Genomic DNA, 19494 nt, shown 5'->3' on the forward strand with positions numbered 1-19494 from the left:
TAAAAAAAAAAAAAAAAAGTTAAGAAGTTACTAAAATGTGACGGTAAGGAGGAGAGTAGGGGAGAGAGGGGTGAAATTCCTTTATTACCCTCGACTTTAACTGATGTTAGATCTCAAACTTAATGGAGGACCATATTGGTTAACATTTACAAAGTTGAGGACTTTATTGAGTAAAAAAAATAGTCGATGATCAAATTGGTAATTTCACAATAGTCAAGGGACCATTTTGGTAATTAACTCTTATGTAAATAAAAAAGACATTCAATTTAAAATAAAATTTTATTTTACCTTATTTTCAGACATTGTTCTAATTATTATTTTTTTTTCCACTTTTACCTCTATCAATCAGTGTCGCAAAAATTGTGCCTAAACTCTGATTAATCGGCATCGCCTTGCGTATCAGCATAATCGGTGGTCTAGGCGTCTATCTGATTAGGCTAAGTGTTGGCCAATTAGCTATTATTTACTTTTTTTATTATTATTTAAATAGATTTATTCATTCAAAACGACGTCATTTTGAGCGAAATAACTTTAAAGCTCAAACCCTAGATATTTTTTAAGTTAATATTTAATATTTTATTATTAACTATTAAAGTATTAAATAGTTTATAATTATCAAATCTTAAAAAAAAATTTAAAAAAAATACAAGAACGCCTAGGGGCCTTTCGGACGCTCGCCTAGTGATTTTTATTCACCCATGCTATCAATTAACATAAATAATATTTAGCACATCTATTTAAGAGTTAATACTCAATTTGGTCCATTATTAAAATTTCACCACTTTGGTCTCCAACTTCCAAACTTACTCAATTTCATCCCTAAATATGCAAATTTAACTTAAAATAATCATTTGTCCAAAATAGTCATGATTAAATACTAATTTATAATAGAAAAAAAATATTTTTAATTGGTAATATGAATTTGGTTGACAATTTTACAATATACTTGTACTAATTACACGTTTACCATGCTTTCAAATAAAAAAAAAAATTACACGTTTACCATCATATACGTTCTTGCTACATGTATTTCACCTCACTACTAATAACCAGTTAAAATGTTTTTTTTATTAATTACTCCGTAATATTTAATAAAAAAATCGAAGTAATAAACCTTTTGAATTGTAATTTTCTTGTCGACCTGCGGCTATGGTTCTATACATCATTACACCAATACCTGGCTGAATCAAATAATATCATCTTCCAGCTAGCTTTGCAAGATTTGCCAATTGTATACTTGGACATCAAACTCAGATTTCTCTTTGAGTAAATGCCTCAGCTCCTCGGCAGATTCGCGGTTTTTAGCCAATAATAATGCAAAACCCCCACCACCAGCGCCCACGAGCTTGTAGCCACAGCAAAAGCGATGGCAAAACACAAAGAGCTTGTCAACAAACTCATTGCTGCAATAAGGATCGAGTTCCTGATGCAGCCTCCAAGCCTCTAGCATTATCTCCCCTAGTTCATCAATATCGCGATTCATTAGAGCTTCCCTCCCGAGCTTTGCCAGTTCTGTAAGTCGCTTGATGCTTGACACGAGAAGATTATCCCGCTGGAGATAGCGAGTCACCACCTTTTGTAGGACTCGGTGAGCAAGCCGGACCTGCAAAGGAAGTGTACGCTGGCAGCAATTAAGGGGATTCAACACTACTAGCAAATTTTTGGTTAGACCATGAGGTGTCCTGAACAGGCCCTAACTGTAGGAGGCACCTTTAAGCCCGTACCATACTCAGACTAATCCTCATTCGCACCGGGCCGGCCCAATTAAGGGGCAAAGTGCTGGCCAGATTGGTTTTTCCATACGAGAGGAGGTTTGAACTCCTGACCTCTCTTAAGGGATGATAGTGCACGGCCACTCACGCCAACCAAGCTGGTTACACTACTAGCAAATTTGAATCTTAAGGAGGCTTAGAGTTGGCTTACTTGTCCAGTGAATACAACAAGGAGCCGTTGTTGCAACTCTTCAATCAACAGAGGGGAAGTCAAGAGGGGAAGAACTTGAAGCCGCAATGGGATTCCAGGGAAACTTGTGGTAAACTTTATCCCAGGGTATAGACCACCAATCTGGTCCTGCCAGCCACCTCCCGTGCCCATCAGCTGTTCTAATACCAAAACAAGTCTTGTAACATTTTCATTGCTTTCGTCTCCATTAATCAACTGTAAAATTGCTTTGATAACTGCTGCTGCTAAGATGCTAGAAGTTCCCAAGCCACTACCACGTGGAACATTGGCCCAGGTCCTGATTTCCAAGCCCATTGATTGAAGGACATTATCGTTAATGACATTGGTAACCAGCAATGCACATTTGACAAGACGAAATGGATCGTCACTTTTAAATGGAGGTGCAATTGTGGAGAGATCCTCAATATATAACTGGTTTCCTATATCATCCATGATGAGTACTCCAGTCCCCTTTTTTGTCTCAATGGTTGTACCTATAGGAAGAGAACCTCCCAATGTTATCGCCATATTCAAGACATACCCAGCACGCTCTAGACTCCAAGGAGGAGTATCACTCCAACCTCCAACAAAATCCACCCGAACAGGTAGCTCAATCTTCACCATTCTAGAGAAGAAAGATTGCTTCGCACCACCATCCACATTATTGTTAAGATAAGCAACATTAGACAGTGAACTGGACTCCAAGAGTTTCTCTGATTTTAGAGGGAAAAAAACATGTCAATTAACAATAAGCAAACATTTGCATGTACAAGAATCATGACAATCACTAAATAGCCCTAAAGGTTTGCAATCCCAATCACCACGATGATTTGTATGGTAAAAATGGGTGAAAAGTTCTTCAGTACCTCTGAATCCATATCTCACGGCTGAAGCAGTTTCATCAGCAACTGCGGCCCAGACTTTCTGCTCCAATTCACTTGCCATCTTCTCTTTGCCGCATGCTCTTAGAAGATCAACATGCACTTGATATGCCCTGCTTTTAGGTAGGAGTTGAGAATGTCGAGTGTGCAGTTTAGGACATACCGAAAGAAAACCTTCACAAATCTCAACTCTGGAAGCTTCTTTCTGCAGTATATCTTCACACAATTGAGATATATTCCTCCCAAGCAGCCCAATATTAATGCATGCATTAACAATTCCAGCAGCTAGATCTGCTTGATGATTACTCGAACCTGAACACATCTGTGGAAAATCAATTGATTTATGCAACTCCTCCAAACTCAGGCGGCGTGACTTCTTCCATAGAGAAAACAAGGCTTCATTCTGTTGATTGTCCAATCCCGTTAGCCATTTTGCCAGAGTGAGCATATCAAAGTACGGAAGAATAGGGAATATTTTAGCATTCCAAAGGCATTTTTCAGGAGATCCATCTGAGCTCCATAGATCAGTCTCTTGAATGCCTAAGTCATCTAATACCTTCCTCCAGGGTTTCCCACAGAAGGTCCCATCCTTGGAGAGTAGACTTTTTGGGTTATCATGGAGACCACAGTACACAATTACCCGTTCTGAGCACCCTACCAAAGGAACTTCCCAAAGGCAATGACGGTCTGGAAGCATAAAGCTGAATGATTCTTGTGCCTTCATATTGTTAGCCACTGGCACATTAACTCCCACAACTATACACAGAGAACCAATCTGTATACCACCTGAAATGGAGGAATCATATATGAGAGAGTCCTCTCCAATAGAGACTCCTGGTTCTATTTTACTTGATAGAATAATAGCTGAGGCAGCAATGTCAGAGACAGTGGTTGCTGGAATGGAACACAGGTGCCTTCGACCAACAAGTCCAGAACCAGTTTCACTCATATGGTCCAACACTTCACTTGAGGTGCCAAAGTGCAGGAATAAGAGATCATCTGCATCAAAGATAGATGGATAGAAGCGATGTTTTAATGTTCACTAGACATAGAATATCGTACAAATGTGATAAAGGTTTATCTAGATCGAAATGGACCTGAAATAATAGTGAAAATCAGAATGACATTGACAATGACAAAGGAAACCTCGTAACTACTTATGACACTACTAACATCATCGCATATTCAACTATGTTCAACGTACAAGCACAATAGCTGAACATCTTGTGTTTCCCCAATCTTTGTACAAGTTCACTACCCAAAGCCCGTGGTCGTAACCAATCATGCTTTGCGGGTACCCAGGCTGCTACAAGGTCTTCATATAAACTCATCTGCACAAGATACATAGAGCAAAAAATGTTTGACCTGAAGAGTTCATGTCCCAGAAAAATACAAATAGTGAATCCAGATACAGACTACAGAATGAAAAGATTTCTTATGTACATCTTAAAAAATGAACATCTATAGTTAGAGAAATGAAGGCATAATACTGGTCAATCAAATGTAGTTGGGAATTTAACCGACTTAAATAGACAAGTTCACAAATTCATAGATAGACATGCTAAAACATCCACAGATACAATAGCTTTCGCATGAATAAAATTGATGACTTGCCTCTGTTTTTCTTTCCAGAAGTTCAGAAATCATTGGTTCACAGGAACAGGCAAGGTTTACAAGATCCACCCAGGCTTTACCTCTAACCGCAATTATTCCTGTATCAAGCAGTGCTCTACCATCATCAAGAATAGCCTGATATTTAATAAGCTCTTCTACACAGGGTTTCTGAAGCAGATTCTCCACTACGTTAACAGAAACTTTCTCATTAGAAATCCCAGTCTTTGATGCCACAATGACACCATGATTGGAAGCAATGTCAAGAGTAATAGGAACCGTGACAATGCAGGAAGCATCGTCAGGAAGAACCAAACTGGATGCATCAAAACAAGGAAGAACATCACCAGTCATTGTAAGTATACCACCTGTGCATAAATATGAAATCTGTTTAACACTTGAATATAAATGGTTTTATATTTTTATGTCTCATACTGCACTTATTCACACGTCAATAAAATATGGATCAAAGAAAAAGAATCTATTAAGTAAAATTTATAATCACTGAAGAAATTATGGAATTTCTACTTATCATGCGGAAATAAAGCAATCTATGACCTATAATAGTCAATAGTTAGAAAAAATAACCTTCATTTTTGAAAGCTTGTCTAGCACAAGAAGCAATTGCAAGTATGTGATCAAAAAGAAGGGGCACTGGCCCATCGCTGTCGTCTGACGCCAAATATGGCAGCGGCAGAAACACTTTGCCCATAGGATTAGCCCATGGTACCCTTTTAGAGTCACCACCAGCATGAAGTAGTAGGATATGTCTCTTGGCAATCAAGTCAGCTAAAGAAAATGGAGGATCGTCACCCTCCTCAGATCTGTTGAATTGGGAAAAGGATTCAGAGTTCAAGTGGCTTGCATCTGCTTCCTGCTCAGTTCAGAAAAGAATATCCCATCAAAGCTAGTAACCAAAACAGTTGAGAGGCTGGCATTTGATAATTGATATTGTTCAACCACTAGAAATACTCAACTGAACCAATCAAAAGCCTAATCCCAGTATAGTTGGGGTCAGCTACATTGACTATATTTCTTCATTCAACTCTGTTATGGGTCATCAGGAAACAAATATCATGGTTCAGCTAACTATAATTTCCTTTGTTTTCCTTCTTTTATGGAGAGGTTAGCTTACAAAAAGGAACATTGAGTACCACGAATTTATAGCAACCAACATTATACATATATCCATCCATCAATAGTTTCTGAAAATTCATTGTTATAAAAGAAACTTTCACAACTGAATTATGTATAGAATTTCAAATTCATCATCACTAAATATAAGAGCCAAAAGCTAGCTTGAATTTAGACTAAAAATTAGAGATTGACAGTGAAATACAAACACTATAACCTTAAAAGTGGTGTAAATAAATAAAAGAAGATAAAAGTACCCGTTGATAGTGATTGGCGAGGGCGAAAATGGCGTGGAGAGTAGCAGCGCCGGAGCCGATACGGTGACCGTGAGGATCGGGCACGGCTAAGGTGACAGTGGAGTGAGCTATGCGCCCCATTCGCTTGGCTCGATTGAGCTGCCATTCATAGAGCTGGGCCTGGTCGGGGCTAGCGGCGGTGAGCACGATGGCGTCCCACGTCGGAACCCTAGCGGGATGGCGCACCGACAACCTCAAATGGTACCACGATTTCCGCAAAGTGGCGCCCAGGTCGGCCTTTTGTCGGCTCATCTTGCTCTTGGAATTGGAATCATTTCGCATATTATCCATCCCAGAGTTGTTGGGAGAATCAGTCAACACTGTGGTGTCTGTGAAGAGCGATGATTATATCTCTTTCCCGCACCACACTGCACAGGGATGAATCATTGTTTAAGTTTAAATTCATCCATAATAATTGGATAGAGTTTAGACTTGGAGCTCTTATTATTTATGGAAAAAATATACTAATAATACAGTATTCATAAATTATAAATAATTAAAATGATCAATTATATATATATATATATATATATATATATATATATATATATTGAAAGAAATCAAATCAATTAATCAAAGAGAGAATACAATGCGGGGTAATCAAACCAACAACAAAAATCAACATTCAAATGAGTTGCTCGAGCTAAAGTGTGAACAAGCGTATACGCTGATATATGAACGAATCTCATGACAACGGCTATCCCGAATATAAGAAAAATCACGGGAAGGGTTGTTGAAAAGGAGGCAAACTTGATGACAATATGATCGGGTACACGCTTTTCCCAATATTAATCTTTAAGTCAAGAAAGGGCTTCTTTAATGGCCAGGACTTCAGAAAGATAAGGCTCGGAAACTAGTCTGAGAGAGCCCGAGATAACAGCAAGAAAGTCACCCGAACACGAAGTAACCACCATGCCAAAAGTAGTAGAATCATCCAACAAAGAAGCATCCACATTACAGAAAATTAAACTAACATCAATGTAAAAGAATTCTGAGGTATTACTCGTGTCGATAAGTAAATTATTTGTCAAACAAGCTCCAGATTATACCTTCATCACAGTTAGCAATAATATAGGAAAGCCAAACTTCAAAATTAGCATCCTGATTCTGAGATAAAAGGTCAAGAAAATCTGACCAAAGAAACTGAACAGCATCACAGCATATGAACATGTTTGTAATAGTTATAAAGATTAACAATAACTATAATAAAACAATTAAATAAATAAATTTTAACTTATAATTTATTATAATAAAAATAAATACATAAATTGACAAATATAATAACTTTTTTTTTTTTTTGTTCCTGATACAATTGTTTCTCTTTTTTTCCTCTTTTGTCTCTCTCCTCTCCTAATTGCCCCAACAAAAATCAAGAAAAAAAAAAGTATCTAAATTACTCTAACCTCCTTCTACTATCAACAAAGTTACAATTGAAGACTCTATTGCTCGTTCAACACTATTTTCACTAGAGTCAAACAACAAAGTGATTTGATCCGTCATCCACCTAACCTGATCTGATCACTCCACTCACATTATTGTCCAACCAATTATTGAAGCTCAAGCATAATAAGAGGTTTAACTCAATTTGCTCTTGTAAGTTTTCTTTAAGTTATATATATTATTAAATTAATAATATTATATTTACAGCATTAATTAATATAGTTTATAAATTACAACGTTATATATACATTATATGGTTATATATAATAAATTATATAAGAGAATATTATTATTTATTAGAGTTCTAATATATATGCATAAAAACGTATTTGTGTAATCATTTGCAGTAATATGTTGTACATTTTGCCTATTCATTTGTACATTCATATATTGTTTCCAACTTTGCCCTTTGCTTTTCTTGGTTTTCCCCTTTGAATATTAAATGGTGGAACGACACTTCAAGTACTCTACATATAAAAATGATGATTGAAGATTGGAAACTATGGAAGTGTGCCTCTGCATTTTAGTGTTTTCACAAATGAGGTTTCTTCTTATTATGTGTGATAATAAATTATTAAAATTAATCTAATTATTGTGGAGTTAGATGAAGAGTATTTATGATTATATCTAGTTCAATCATTGAACGTTTGTTGTGTTTTATTGTTTCTTATTCTTTAGTGCCAATTAAAAGTGTATGTGTTTGGAAGTAGAGTCTTGCAAGTTATGCTGTGGAATCATGTCCACATTGTAAGGTAGACACAGTTCCAAAACTGTTCATGATTATGAATATATAGTTCAAAAATTATGAACATATAGTTCTATAATTATGAACATAAAGTTGTGAACATAATTATGAACATATAGTTCCGTACTTATGAATACAGAGATTCAATAATTGTGAATATGAAGTTCAAAAATTATGAATATATAGCTTTATAATTGTGAATATATAGTTCAGTAATTATGAACATAGAACCGTGTCTACAGCATAACGATGGGTAGAGTCTACCAACTTGGATATAAGACATTATTATTACTTGAGTGATACTACATTTTCCTATAAAAAGCATATCCTAATATAGATTGAACCCACATATATACACATAAAAATTAATAGATATATTAGATTTGATTCAAGCTTTAAATTTAAGCTCAAGTGTGGCGTGTGGAGTGAGGACGGACATTGAAGTTAGCCGCATTAGGAGGTTTGGTTGGCTAGGCATAAGCTTGGAGGATGTACCCGAGGGGACTCAAGTGGAGGTTGTATTAGTTCTTGGTCCCGACCATGACGTCCCAGGGTTGGCCACCACGGTCGATCATTGGGATTGGCTACGACATATATATATATATATATATATATATATATATATATATATATATATATATATACTAGTTTTTTACGCGCATTGCGCGATTGGGATAATGTCCAATGTTTTTCTTAAATAAGTATTTTAAAGTATATCAAGGCAAGATTATATTGAAATTGTTCATGCATAGATAATTGAATGTTGAATTTGCGTATTTAAATTCGTAATTCTAAGTTTACAAATGCAAAATAATATAGTCAAGATTGATTATAAATTTCAATAAAATAATTGTATGGGTATGGTTGAAACCAAATACGGAACATAGGAGAGCAAATAAAAATTAAAGCATAAAATATTAAATTTATACTAATATTATTTGAAGAGATTCCGGCAGTAGGATTTGTGGTTAGAGTTCTATTAAGACTTTAATATTAGAATTAGATTAATGTTGTAGTTATAATTCTATATTAGACTTTAATATTATAATTAGACTAATGGTGAATTTACGCTACTTAATGAAAAAGTTTACGGATCGGATAATCATATAATTAAGGATAAATTAGGAAATCTCAAGGAAAAATTAAAATCTGAACAATCTGAACTATTCATTTGATTTAATAATTTGATGGTCATTTTTTCTACCAAATGTTTATAATTAAATAAATATTTGAAAGTATAACAATGCAAGATTATATATGAGAAGTTCAACCTAAGTAATTTAATGTCTAATTTATTTATTTAAATATATAATTTATAGTATATGAATACAATGTAATATATGAGATTCATTATAATTGTTACTAAAAAAATTTTAAATAGTAACCAAGTATTTTTGTTGCAAAGGGTTCTAATATATTTAATGAATGCACATATATACAAGATCAATGAATGAATCAACGGTACCAGTCCTTTAAGTGTTTTGCTCAGTGTTCATTTAGTTCAACCATTATTATTGAATAAATTATTATGGATAAAGAAATTCCTAATTTAAGGAATTTAGATGTAGTAAAAATTTTAAAAATTTAATTATAATGTAGCCCAAAGATATTGGACGATCGGTAAATATGATGTAACCCAAAGATCAAAATGCTAAAGAAAGTGTTTTGGATATTCAACAGTTTGAAACAACAATTTGTTCCAAACCACTGAAAATACAAACATTGCAATTTACAATATTTTCACTTAGCATTTTTGAGAATGATTTCCCCAAAACACATCTATATTTTTTTTAAAAATTATTTTTAAAACAATTATTATTATTATTATTATTATTATTATTATTATTATTATTATTATTATTATTATTATTATTATTATTATTATTATGTCATTTTAAATGTTAATTTAAACAGCTAATTTTTTCAAATATATTTTCATCAACCATTGAATGTAAAGAATTTTTATATTGGAGAAAAATAAAGACAATATAACTAATGAAATATTTCTCTTAATTAATTTATTGATAATGACTTTTTTTTTAATAAAGACATTGTAAGGACAATGTAGCGAATATAATCAATTGATGAATTTGAATTTTGAATGTAAAGAATTTTTTTATTGGAGAAAAATAAATACAATATAACTAATGAAATTATTTCTCTTATTTAATCACTACTACAGAAATCACATACAACGTCGGGTATTTAACGTCGGCTATATACATAGCCGACGTTAAATATATTTAAATTTTTTTTTTTAAAATTATTAGGTTTATAACGTCGGCTATTACCAAATAGCCGACGTTATAAACAAAAAATAATAATACAAAAGAAATATATAACCTACGACGTCGGCTATTTATACAGCCGACGTCATAGGTTATATTATTTTTTTTTAAAAAATAATAATTTATATATAACGTCGGCTATGTCTGTTTAGCCGACGTTATATACTAAAAAAAAAAAAAATAAATAAATATTATACGACGTCGGCTATCTATCTAGCCGACGTCGTATGGTTTTTAATTTGTTTTTAAAATTTTTTTTTTCGGCTATCTATCTAGCCGACGTCGTATGGTTTTTAATTTGTTTTTAAATTTTTTTTTTTTACCTTATAACGTCGGCTAATTGAATTAGCCGACGTTATAAAGTTTTTTAAAAGAACAGATCTGAGACCGTTCTACCAGATCTACGCTACCATCACCACCGCTCTCTTCCATCCATCTCCTCCCCACCCCACCGCCGGCCTCACCGTCTCAGACCGCCGCCGTCCTCCACGCCGACGTCGTCCACCCACCGCTTCTTGCCGTCGACGTCGTCCATCCTCATACGCCCGACACCGTCGCGACTGTCCTTCCCCGCCGCCACAGTCCACAGCGCCGACGTCCTTCCACCGCCTGCTTTCCTCTCTTCCGACTGCTTCCGCCACCGTCCGCACATCGTCGGCCACCGTCATCGCCAGGTAATTATTTTTTAATTATTAATAATTTCTTCGAATTTTAATAAATATATTTATAATTTAGGGTTTATTTTTATTATATTTGTTTTTATTGTTGATTTATTTCGAATTTTTGTAAATGTATATGCATTTTAGTGTTTAGATGATGACAGTGTTCAGTGATGTATGAATCTATGGGGTTGGTTGTGGTTGTGAGTAGATTTGAGCAGATTTTTGGGTATAAATGGACAAATAAACTGTATATTAAAAAAAAAAAAACACTTACAACGTCGGCTATTAAGTAATAGCCGACGTTGAATATATTTAAAAAAAAAAATAAAGTTTACAACGTCGGCTAATAGCATTTAGCCGACGTTGTAGGTATTTTAAAAATAATTAAAATACTTACAACGTCGGCTAATTGCTAATAGCCGACGTGGTAGGTGTTTTAAATTATTTTTAAAATACCTACAACGTCGGCTAAATGCTATTAGCCGACGTTGTAAGTATTTTAATTATTTTTTAAAATACCATACAACGTCGGCTAAATGCTATTAGCCGACGTTGTAAACTTTATTTCTTTTTTTTAAAAAAATAATATATAACGTCGGCTATATAAATAGCCGACGTTATAGATAATATTTACAACGTCGCCCGCAACAACTACGTATCTTAGCCGACGTTAAAAGGTCTATTTAGCCGACGTTAAAAGCCTGCTGTGTAGTAGTGAATTTAGGAATAAGGTCCAAATTGGCCCCTGAACGAAACATGAAAGTGCAATTTGGTCCCTGAACGTAAAAGAAGTGCAATTACCCCCCCTCAACATCTCAAATATGTGCAATTTGACCTAATAGCAGGTTAACATTCCATCCAACCGGTTATATGATGATGTGTATGCTGACTTGGCATTTTTTTTAATTTCCTTTTATTTCCTTTTCTTCCATTCACCGTGTATTAAGGCAAAGCTTCAATAGAAATTCCCAAACCACGCATCAAAATTCCCAAACCTGCATCAGAAATTCCATTCATCGTGTACCTGCATTAGAAATTCCATTCACGTGTACCTGCATCAGAAATTCCCAAACCACGCCCGTGAAAGCTATTAACTTGTTCGTTGTTAATATAACTATGTAAAATTGAATATTTTTTCATGAAATTTATCCTGCTTGTAAATTTGAGAGAAGATATCGATGGTGGAATATTACAACTGCTAGAGTTAGTTGTTTTGTAAAGAAGAAGACAAAAGAAGGAAATAAAAAAATGCCAAGTCATCTTTCCAAAAAAAAAATGCCAAGTCATCATCCACGTCACACATGCAACCTGCTAGATGGGATGTTAACCTGCTATCAGGTCAAATTGCACATATTTGAGGTGTTGAGGGGAGTAATTGCACTTTTTTTACGTTCAGGGACCTAATTGCACTTTGACGTTTCGTTCAGGGGTCAATTTGGACCTTATTCCTTTAATTTATTGATAATGAATAATTTTTTTTTTTTAATAAATGCATTATAGACACATAATTCTAAATTAAAGAAATGCATATGTATTATTTTTGTTGTAGCTACTAAATTATTATTTATTATATTAATTTAATAAGAGTGAAATAGAGTACTAATTATGCCAATTTTGAATGGGATGAGGTTCAAACCTAAGACCTTTCTTATTGAAATCAATAAGTTAACGGTGAACTAACAGAAATTAACGGAAAAGATAATATTTAACGGATAATCATATTCATTAAGGATAAATTAAGAAATCTCAACGAAAAATTAAAATCTGATCAATCTGAGCCATTCATTTTATTAAAAAATTTGACCGTTATTTTTTCTACCCATTATAGGCCTAACTCTCTTGGCTCTTATTAGTATAGTAGATATATATATATATATATATATATATATATATATATATGGATATTGAATGATATCCGAGTCATGTAGAGGGTATGTAAGTCGCTGGCAAAAGTTGTTAAAAGGACCAACAAATTAACTAAATGAACCAAATGTGGGGCATTAGCTACAACTCCTACAAGCCACAAAGCTAAGGTGGCCTAAGAATGATATAGCCAACTGGTGCCTTGTAGTGAGAACAACTACTACATACAATGTTATACATACAATGTTATTATTAATATTGTTTTTTTTTTTTTTTTTTGCCTAGTTAGATAAGTTTGCAGTGTAATTAAATAACACGAAATGATTTTGTTTAACTTTTCAAAAAAAAAAAATTAAAAAATCTGTAATTATTCTGTTTTTTAAATTTCAAAATTATAGTAATACGGGTTTATTTAAAGAAGCTTCAAACCGCAGAAAGAACGAATTGCGGGGATAGCTCAGTTGGGAGAGCGTCAGACTGAAGATCTGAAGGTCTCGTGTTCGATCCACGATCACCGCATTCTTTTCTATTCAGAAAGATAATACGGAAATTATTTTCCTTTTTTATTCCCCCCTAAATTGAAAAAAATCTGTAGGTTGGTATGAAAGCAGCACTAATGGGTCCATATATATAATATATAATATAACAAACAAGGACGAAGACCAAATCAAAGGTGTTTAGATTCTGAAGATAGCTTTGGAATAATTGATGTGTTTTGTGGAATAAATTCTCCATTTGGATTTTCGGCTAAACTTTTTTTTTTTTTTTTTTTTTTGGTAATTATAAATAACCAAACACTGTAATCTTAAAAAATATTTGTACAAATTATAATTCATAATGAAGCTTCGCTCTTATCTTGTCACATCATGTAGAAATACGACTGAAAGAAAAATAAAAGAAGAAAAGAAGCAATTAAATTATTGAAGCAACCAGGACTATGTGGTCCAATGGTACTCGGGTTGGACTTCCATTTGGAAGGTTGTGAGTTCGAGCCTTAGTGAAGGCGTTATTAGCTCTTTGTGTTTGGTTGAGAAAGTATATGAACAGATACTACAATGTAATAGAGCTAATAGCATTCAAAAAAAAAAAAAAAAATTATTGAAGCAAATATGTAAGAGGAAGCTTCATGGAAAGACAGAATTCCGGGCAGCATAAGGAAAATATTGTGATGACTCAATCCTCAACAGACTTGACGTCTTCAAAAATGCCAAGAACTCACCATGTTCCAATTCCCTTAAGAAACTTCCTTGAAATTTTCCACTCACAATAGTTACATCAAAAAATCCCCAATGCAATATCTATATAGCATCTCCAGCTGCCGCCGTACGTGCACCATCAAAAGAATATATATACAACACAACTGTACCATCAAAGCCTAAACTACAAGCCTGTCTGTGGTATATATATATCACCAGTTGAGCACAGGAGTTGGTAACATGGAGGGCTGCACAGCCGCTGAATACCAAGACTTGTTGCCAGTGATGGCGGAGAAGCTAGACGTGGACGCCTTCGTGGCCGAGCTGTGTGGAGGGTTCCGCCTGCTGGCCGACAGGGACACCGGGTTGATTACCACCAAGAGTCTTCAGAGGAACTCTGCCCTCTTGGGAATGGAAGGGATGAGCAAAGAGGATGCGGAAGCCATGGTGAAGGAGGGAGACCTCGATGGCGATGGGGCTTTGAATCAAACAGAGTTTTGCATTCTCATGGTGAGACTTAGCCCAGAGATGATGGAAGATGCAGAGACCTGGCTTGATAAGGCACTCCAAACAGAAATGCCTCAGCCTTCCCAGTAACCTCATCTCAGACTTTTAGTGTGTTTTCATGTTATAATTTCCTTCATTTGCACAATTTGTATTGCTTTGCTTCTTCCCTCAGAGTGGTTGTTGCAGCAGCATATATATATATATATATATATATATATATATATACATATATATATATATATATCAATTTAAGAGGATAAAATTCACATGAGAGTAGTATTTGTGGAGTTACAGTTTCACTGCATAAACTTTATTACTTCCACCTTTAGATTATGCAATTATGTTATCAGTTACAATAGATTGGTGCACTAAGGGTGCGTTTAAAAACTCAAAAAATGATTTCGGTAAACCGATGAAAAATAGAAGAGATTTTCTAAGAGACAGAGAGGAGCCAATCACCCGTCGCCACCAACACCCACCACCCACCACCCACCAATATTAAAAATAATTACATACTCGTTATCCATAAAATGAACCAAACACACCAAGACAATTTTCTAAAATGCAACCAAACATTAAAAATGAAAATATTTTCGAAGTCATTTTCCTACTTTCCAAACACACCATAAATTTCAAATCAAGACAAAATGGATATGTGCTAGTCTGGATTCTGGAAGGCTACACTCCAAAGACAATACATCAAAAATGGCAAAACAAGGATGCTCAATACGCAAAAGGCAAGATCAAAATGCAACTAACAACACATAAATTGTTCTAAGTTTCTCTTCTTGGATACATAATGTACTATCCCCTATATAGCCATTTACATAAACAACGTCATTAGTAGACATAGTAGCAATCTTCCTCTATTCTTGTGCGGGATCAAGTTCTTGACCGGTGGTGAACAGGAGACCTGCTAGTAAGGTTACAACAAGCAGATATCAACAACAAAATGTAATGTGCTTCTTTGATTCACAAGACTACGAGAGACTTATCTTCCTAAAACACATGACACTACCTGCGGTGCCTTCCGTATTCAGGGCTCCTGACTCGATTATATGAAGGACCATTGTATCGATCATAGACAGGGCTGCGTGGGCGTCCATAATCAGGACTGGGTCGGTTTCTACGGAACACTGGACTCGGTGATCTCCTATATGGGCTGTCACCTCGCCTTCCATAATCCCTTCTAGGGCTATCCGGCCTGTCTCCTCTCTCATCATCATCTCTCAAAGCATACTCAACTGAGACCACTCTGTCAAGTATCTTGCTGCAAATGAAACAACACCTTAAGTATCAATTTACTCATCTATGTGAAATGAAATGTGCATAACTAAATTTCTTAAGAAAGCTTGTGGTCATAAGAAAAGGGCATTCTGCAGGATAAATGCATATATGCAAAGCACTACCTCATATGTGTACACTCCAAAGCTTTTGTGGCCTCCTCCTGAGTTTCAAACTGCACAAAAGCAAAATTCCTTCGAATTCGGACATGCATGATTTTACCATATTGCTCAAAGTGTCTCTCAATGTCTCGGACTCTAGTCCGAATAGGATCAAAATTGATCACAAATAGAGTTTTGGTTGGCCTCTGGTTTGCCACAGACTTGGAGCCATCACGATGCCTGCCACGTTCACCCTGCCAAACACAAGTTATAAAAAGAATGATTATTATAAGTTTGAATGTTAATGATTACTAATTAGGCACGAGTTTGCAATGGAAGAGGAGATAGAGATGGAGAAAATTAAACATGGGAAAAAAACGTTCACAAATTAAATCCGGGGAGAAATGGCAAAAAGCATACCCTTGCCCATTCCACTGACAGTTTGCGCCTGTCATGTCCAAAAGGCATATTGTCTAGATGACGAATGGCATCTGCAGCATCACGCTCATCCTCAAAGTAGACAAAGGCAAATCCTGCAGTTATAATAATAAAAGTTAAGAAATACGGGAGATATAGCACCTCAAGGACATTTCATGTCTTTTTCAGCAGACAATACAAGGGGTAAATCACAATTCTCTCCCTGGTGGGAATGTAATAAGGTACAACACCTGCAAGTATGTGAAGGTCTGAAGAAAGCAAGGATGTAGAGGCATTGCATGAACTAAATGATGAAGAGGATGATGATTGCTTATTAAAGGTTTATATCCAACATGTCAGTTCTGAGTAGACATTGCTAACCATGCTTCACCAATTTCACAGCACGAGTTCAGAATAAGTAGGGCATGGCATGATATAATTCATTGATCCCCTTTAAACTTAGTGATGGTACGCATGGCATGATGAACTGACAGATTCCACAACGACCATTCTTGTAAAATTGCAAGATGGACAACAACAATGAAGTGAGTGGGTGACAGAAGGTCGTATAAAGAAATGTAGTACACTTCCATCCGTGAGTGGAAGGAGAGCAGGAGGCAAGCAAGCAGATAGGTTTCCTTTGCTTTAGAATGTTATTTTGCAGAGAAGTGTAGAGCCAATGTAGAAGCTCATTTTCCCTTAAGAGATGTTCCTGCGTCAAAACAAACACTTAAATATGGCTATCTTCACTTGACACATTTCAAAATTTGTCTCCATTTAGGACCCCTCCCATGCCAGGTTTATTGTTATGAACATGCTACGATTAGGTAGCCATAACCAAGAGTTTTCATTCAACTGAATATACACAATGAACCATATCTTTTGTGAATCTGTCCGATCAGAATCTATGTCATGAGTTAATATACACTGTGTACTTAATTACAAGGGGCACAATTTTTTTTTTAATTCTGACAAGTATCACAAGAAAAGTGACTATAAACTGTTTACAAGACGGACCCAATTTCCATTACCAGGAAAGAAATTACAATGCAGAGGCATGAAAATTACCAATAAACCACACTCCAGAGACTACACTAAAATCCAAACAGTTAAAGCATCCATAAAAATGGATAGAAATTACAATGCCAGTGTAAGAATGACCCCATTACATGTTTGATTACCAATAACAAACCTTTTTTGAGATGGAAGTCAGAGAAATTCCCAAATTTATGGAGCCATACTTTGACATCATTTAACTTGAAGAACTCAAGGGGGGTTAAATCCAATCCAGGTTATTAGTCGTAATAAACACAAATTATAACCCTAATAATACATTAAAAACTTAGCTAACTAGAAAACAGTGGAAAGTTCATCACAACACAACAACCACGGAAAAATGAATTCCAGACAAAAGGAGAGCCGCCTCATTACCAGATTTCATGTCGACACGCTCGATTCTCCCGTGCTTGGAGAAGGCCCGCTCCAGATCCGACTGGCGAGTATCGTACTCAAAATTACCCACAAATATTGGCCTCATCTTTTGCAAAGGCGATCAGCTCAAAAACCTAAAAGTTACCTCAAAAACATCAGAACCCACGGAATAAACACAACAGCAAAATGCTAAAATCCGTAAAGGCTACAGAAAACCACTTATACGCCATCTTTTTAGATTCTTCGAGTTCAAAAACAAGAAAAGGGTACAGTATTGTAAAGAGAAAAGGGATGAGAGAAGAGGTTCGTTCACCTTTGGGACAGGATACCAAAAACCCTAACAACGGAACGACACAAACGCCGAAAGCGATTGAAAGAAATTTACGGTAGAAAATACAAATAGGAGTTTAAATAGAGAAATAAATTCTTGTCTTTTGGGCTTTGGAAATGGGAATTCGAATCTGATATACATTATTATACGGCCCAACTTATATGGATTGTTTTTTTTTTTTTTTTTAAATATTAAAATATCACGGTTCCAATTCATAATTACTATACTATAGATTTATAATTTTTATACTCTAGATTCATAATTTCTAAACTGTAGATTCATAATTTCTGTACAGTAGATTCATAATTTTTATACTGCAGATTCATTATTTCTGTACTGTAGATTCATAATTTTTAAATTGTATAGTTATCAAATTATGAACATATAGTTCTGTGATTTGTGAATATAGAGTTCAATAATTATGAATATGAAGTTCAAAAATTATGAATATATAGCTTTATAATTATGAACATATAATTCAATAATTATGAACATAGAACAGTGTGCACCATGCATGATGAACACGATTGCACAGCATAATTTGCCACTTTTAACCTTATATATATATATATATATATATATATATATATATATATATATATATATGGGATTAGGTGCATTTGTTGTTTCCCCGATGTGCGGTGGATTAATGTGCGGAGGTTTATACTTAATGTGCCTGAGATTTGTACTCAATGTGCCTAAGATTTGTACTTAATGTGCGTCATGTTAATATGCGTGAGTTTTGTACTTAATGTGCCTGAGTATTGTGTTTAATGTGCGTGAGATTTGTGCTTAATGTGCATGCGTATTTCAGAATTACGAGCTCAGAAGGAAGCAGAACAGAAACTCACGCACATTAACGCTCAAGCTTCTTGTTACTTCTTCCTTCAATTTGGCCATGGATTTTGGATTATCAGCTACCTTCAGTGCAGTTGAATGTTTATATAAATGACGAACGCACAGTAAAATTTGCACAGCAGCTAAGTGTGGATTTCTGTTGTATTATTCCCATAATTTTTAACCACCATAGCCCGCCTCCGCATCATCATCATCAGGGAGGGGGCAAATGGCTATTGGGGATGGGGAAGAAGCTAACATCAATATTTTCTGCTGCATTTTACACATTCACGCACATTAAGTATAAATCTCAGGCACATTAAGCACAACACTCACGCACATTGAGTACAAATCTTACGCACATTAATCCACAGCACATCCGCACGAGAACCTTTAACTATATATATATATATATATATATATATATATATATATATATATATATATATATATCTACTATCTACTATACTAATAAGAGCCCAAGAGAGTTAGGCCTATAATGGGTAGAAAAATTGGCGGTCATAGATTT

The 19494-nt window shown here is 35.0% G+C and overlaps 3 protein-coding genes and 1 non-coding gene across 5 annotated transcripts; 2 read left to right on the plus strand and 2 right to left on the minus strand.

Annotated features, from left to right (window-relative positions):
* Positions 1–1061: 1061 nt before the first annotated feature.
* LOC109150877 (bifunctional fucokinase/fucose pyrophosphorylase) lies at positions 1062–6270 on the minus strand. Its single transcript, XM_019298862.1, has 7 exons — positions 5825–6270; positions 5022–5307; positions 4437–4801; positions 4027–4153; positions 2808–3821; positions 1924–2654; positions 1062–1603 (listed from the first exon to the last, which is right to left on the minus strand). The coding sequence occupies exons 1-7, from the start codon at positions 6152–6154 to the stop codon at positions 1208–1210; spliced, it is 3249 nt and encodes a 1082-aa protein (XP_019154407.1). The 5' UTR covers positions 6155–6270; the 3' UTR covers positions 1062–1207.
* A 7037-nt stretch (positions 6271–13307) lies between these two features.
* On the plus strand, positions 13308–13380 carry TRNAF-GAA. Its single transcript has one exon. It is a non-coding gene; the product is annotated as a tRNA-Phe (tRNA).
* Positions 13381–14095: 715 nt separating this feature from the next.
* On the plus strand, positions 14096–14761 carry LOC109150879 (calcium-binding protein KIC-like). The gene has a single exon (XM_019298865.1). The coding sequence runs from the start codon at positions 14298–14300 to the stop codon at positions 14652–14654; it is 357 nt and encodes a 118-aa protein (XP_019154410.1). The 5' UTR covers positions 14096–14297; the 3' UTR covers positions 14655–14761.
* A 528-nt stretch (positions 14762–15289) lies between these two features.
* Positions 15290–18190, minus strand: LOC109150878 (serine/arginine-rich splicing factor RS31). Of its 2 annotated transcripts, none has more exons than XM_019298864.1 (6): positions 18111–18190; positions 17798–17931; positions 16370–16482; positions 15974–16203; positions 15583–15834; positions 15290–15477 (listed from the first exon to the last, which is right to left on the minus strand). In XM_019298864.1, the coding sequence occupies exons 2-6, from the start codon at positions 17901–17903 to the stop codon at positions 15447–15449; spliced, it is 732 nt and encodes a 243-aa protein (XP_019154409.1). In that variant the 5' UTR covers positions 17904–17931; positions 18111–18190; the 3' UTR covers positions 15290–15446. The 2 variants fall into 2 exon arrangements, with proteins under 2 accessions (XP_019154409.1, XP_019154408.1); XM_019298863.1 differs by having other exon boundaries at positions 15290–15480.
* Positions 18191–19494: the final 1304 nt, after the last annotated feature.

The sequence above is a fragment of the Ipomoea nil genome, unplaced genomic scaffold (assembly GCF_001879475.1).
Source record: "Ipomoea nil cultivar Tokyo-kokei standard unplaced genomic scaffold, Asagao_1.1 scaffold2280, whole genome shotgun sequence".
In the NCBI taxonomy this organism is placed as follows: domain Eukaryota; kingdom Viridiplantae; phylum Streptophyta; class Magnoliopsida; order Solanales; family Convolvulaceae; genus Ipomoea; species Ipomoea nil.

Excerpts from the sequence above, each read along its gene's own strand:
- LOC109150877 (XM_019298862.1), bottom strand. The coding sequence starts at position 6,154 with ATGGATAATATGCGAAATGATTCCAATTCCAAGAGCAAGATGAGCCGA. Across the intron at positions 3,822-4,026 it reads GATGTTCAGCTATTGTGCTT|ATGATCTCTTATTCCTGCAC; the intron begins GTACGTTGAACA and ends TCTTTGATGCAG. Across the intron at positions 1,604-1,923 it reads TTGTTGTATTCACTGGACAA|GTCCGGCTTGCTCACCGAGT; the intron begins GTAAGCCAACTC and ends CTTCCTTTGCAG.
- LOC109150879 (XM_019298865.1), top strand. The coding sequence starts at position 14,298 with ATGGAGGGCTGCACAGCCGCTGAATACCAAGACTTGTTGCCAGTGATG.
- LOC109150878 (XM_019298863.1), bottom strand. The coding sequence starts at position 17,903 with ATGAGGCCAATATTTGTGGGTAATTTTGAGTACGATACTCGCCAGTCG. Across the intron at positions 16,483-17,797 it reads GCGTGTCGACATGAAATCTG|GATTTGCCTTTGTCTACTTT; the intron begins GTAATGAGGCGG and ends TTATAACTGCAG. Across the intron at positions 15,835-15,973 it reads TTGGAGTGTACACATATGAG|CAAGATACTTGACAGAGTGG; the intron begins GTAGTGCTTTGC and ends TTTCATTTGCAG.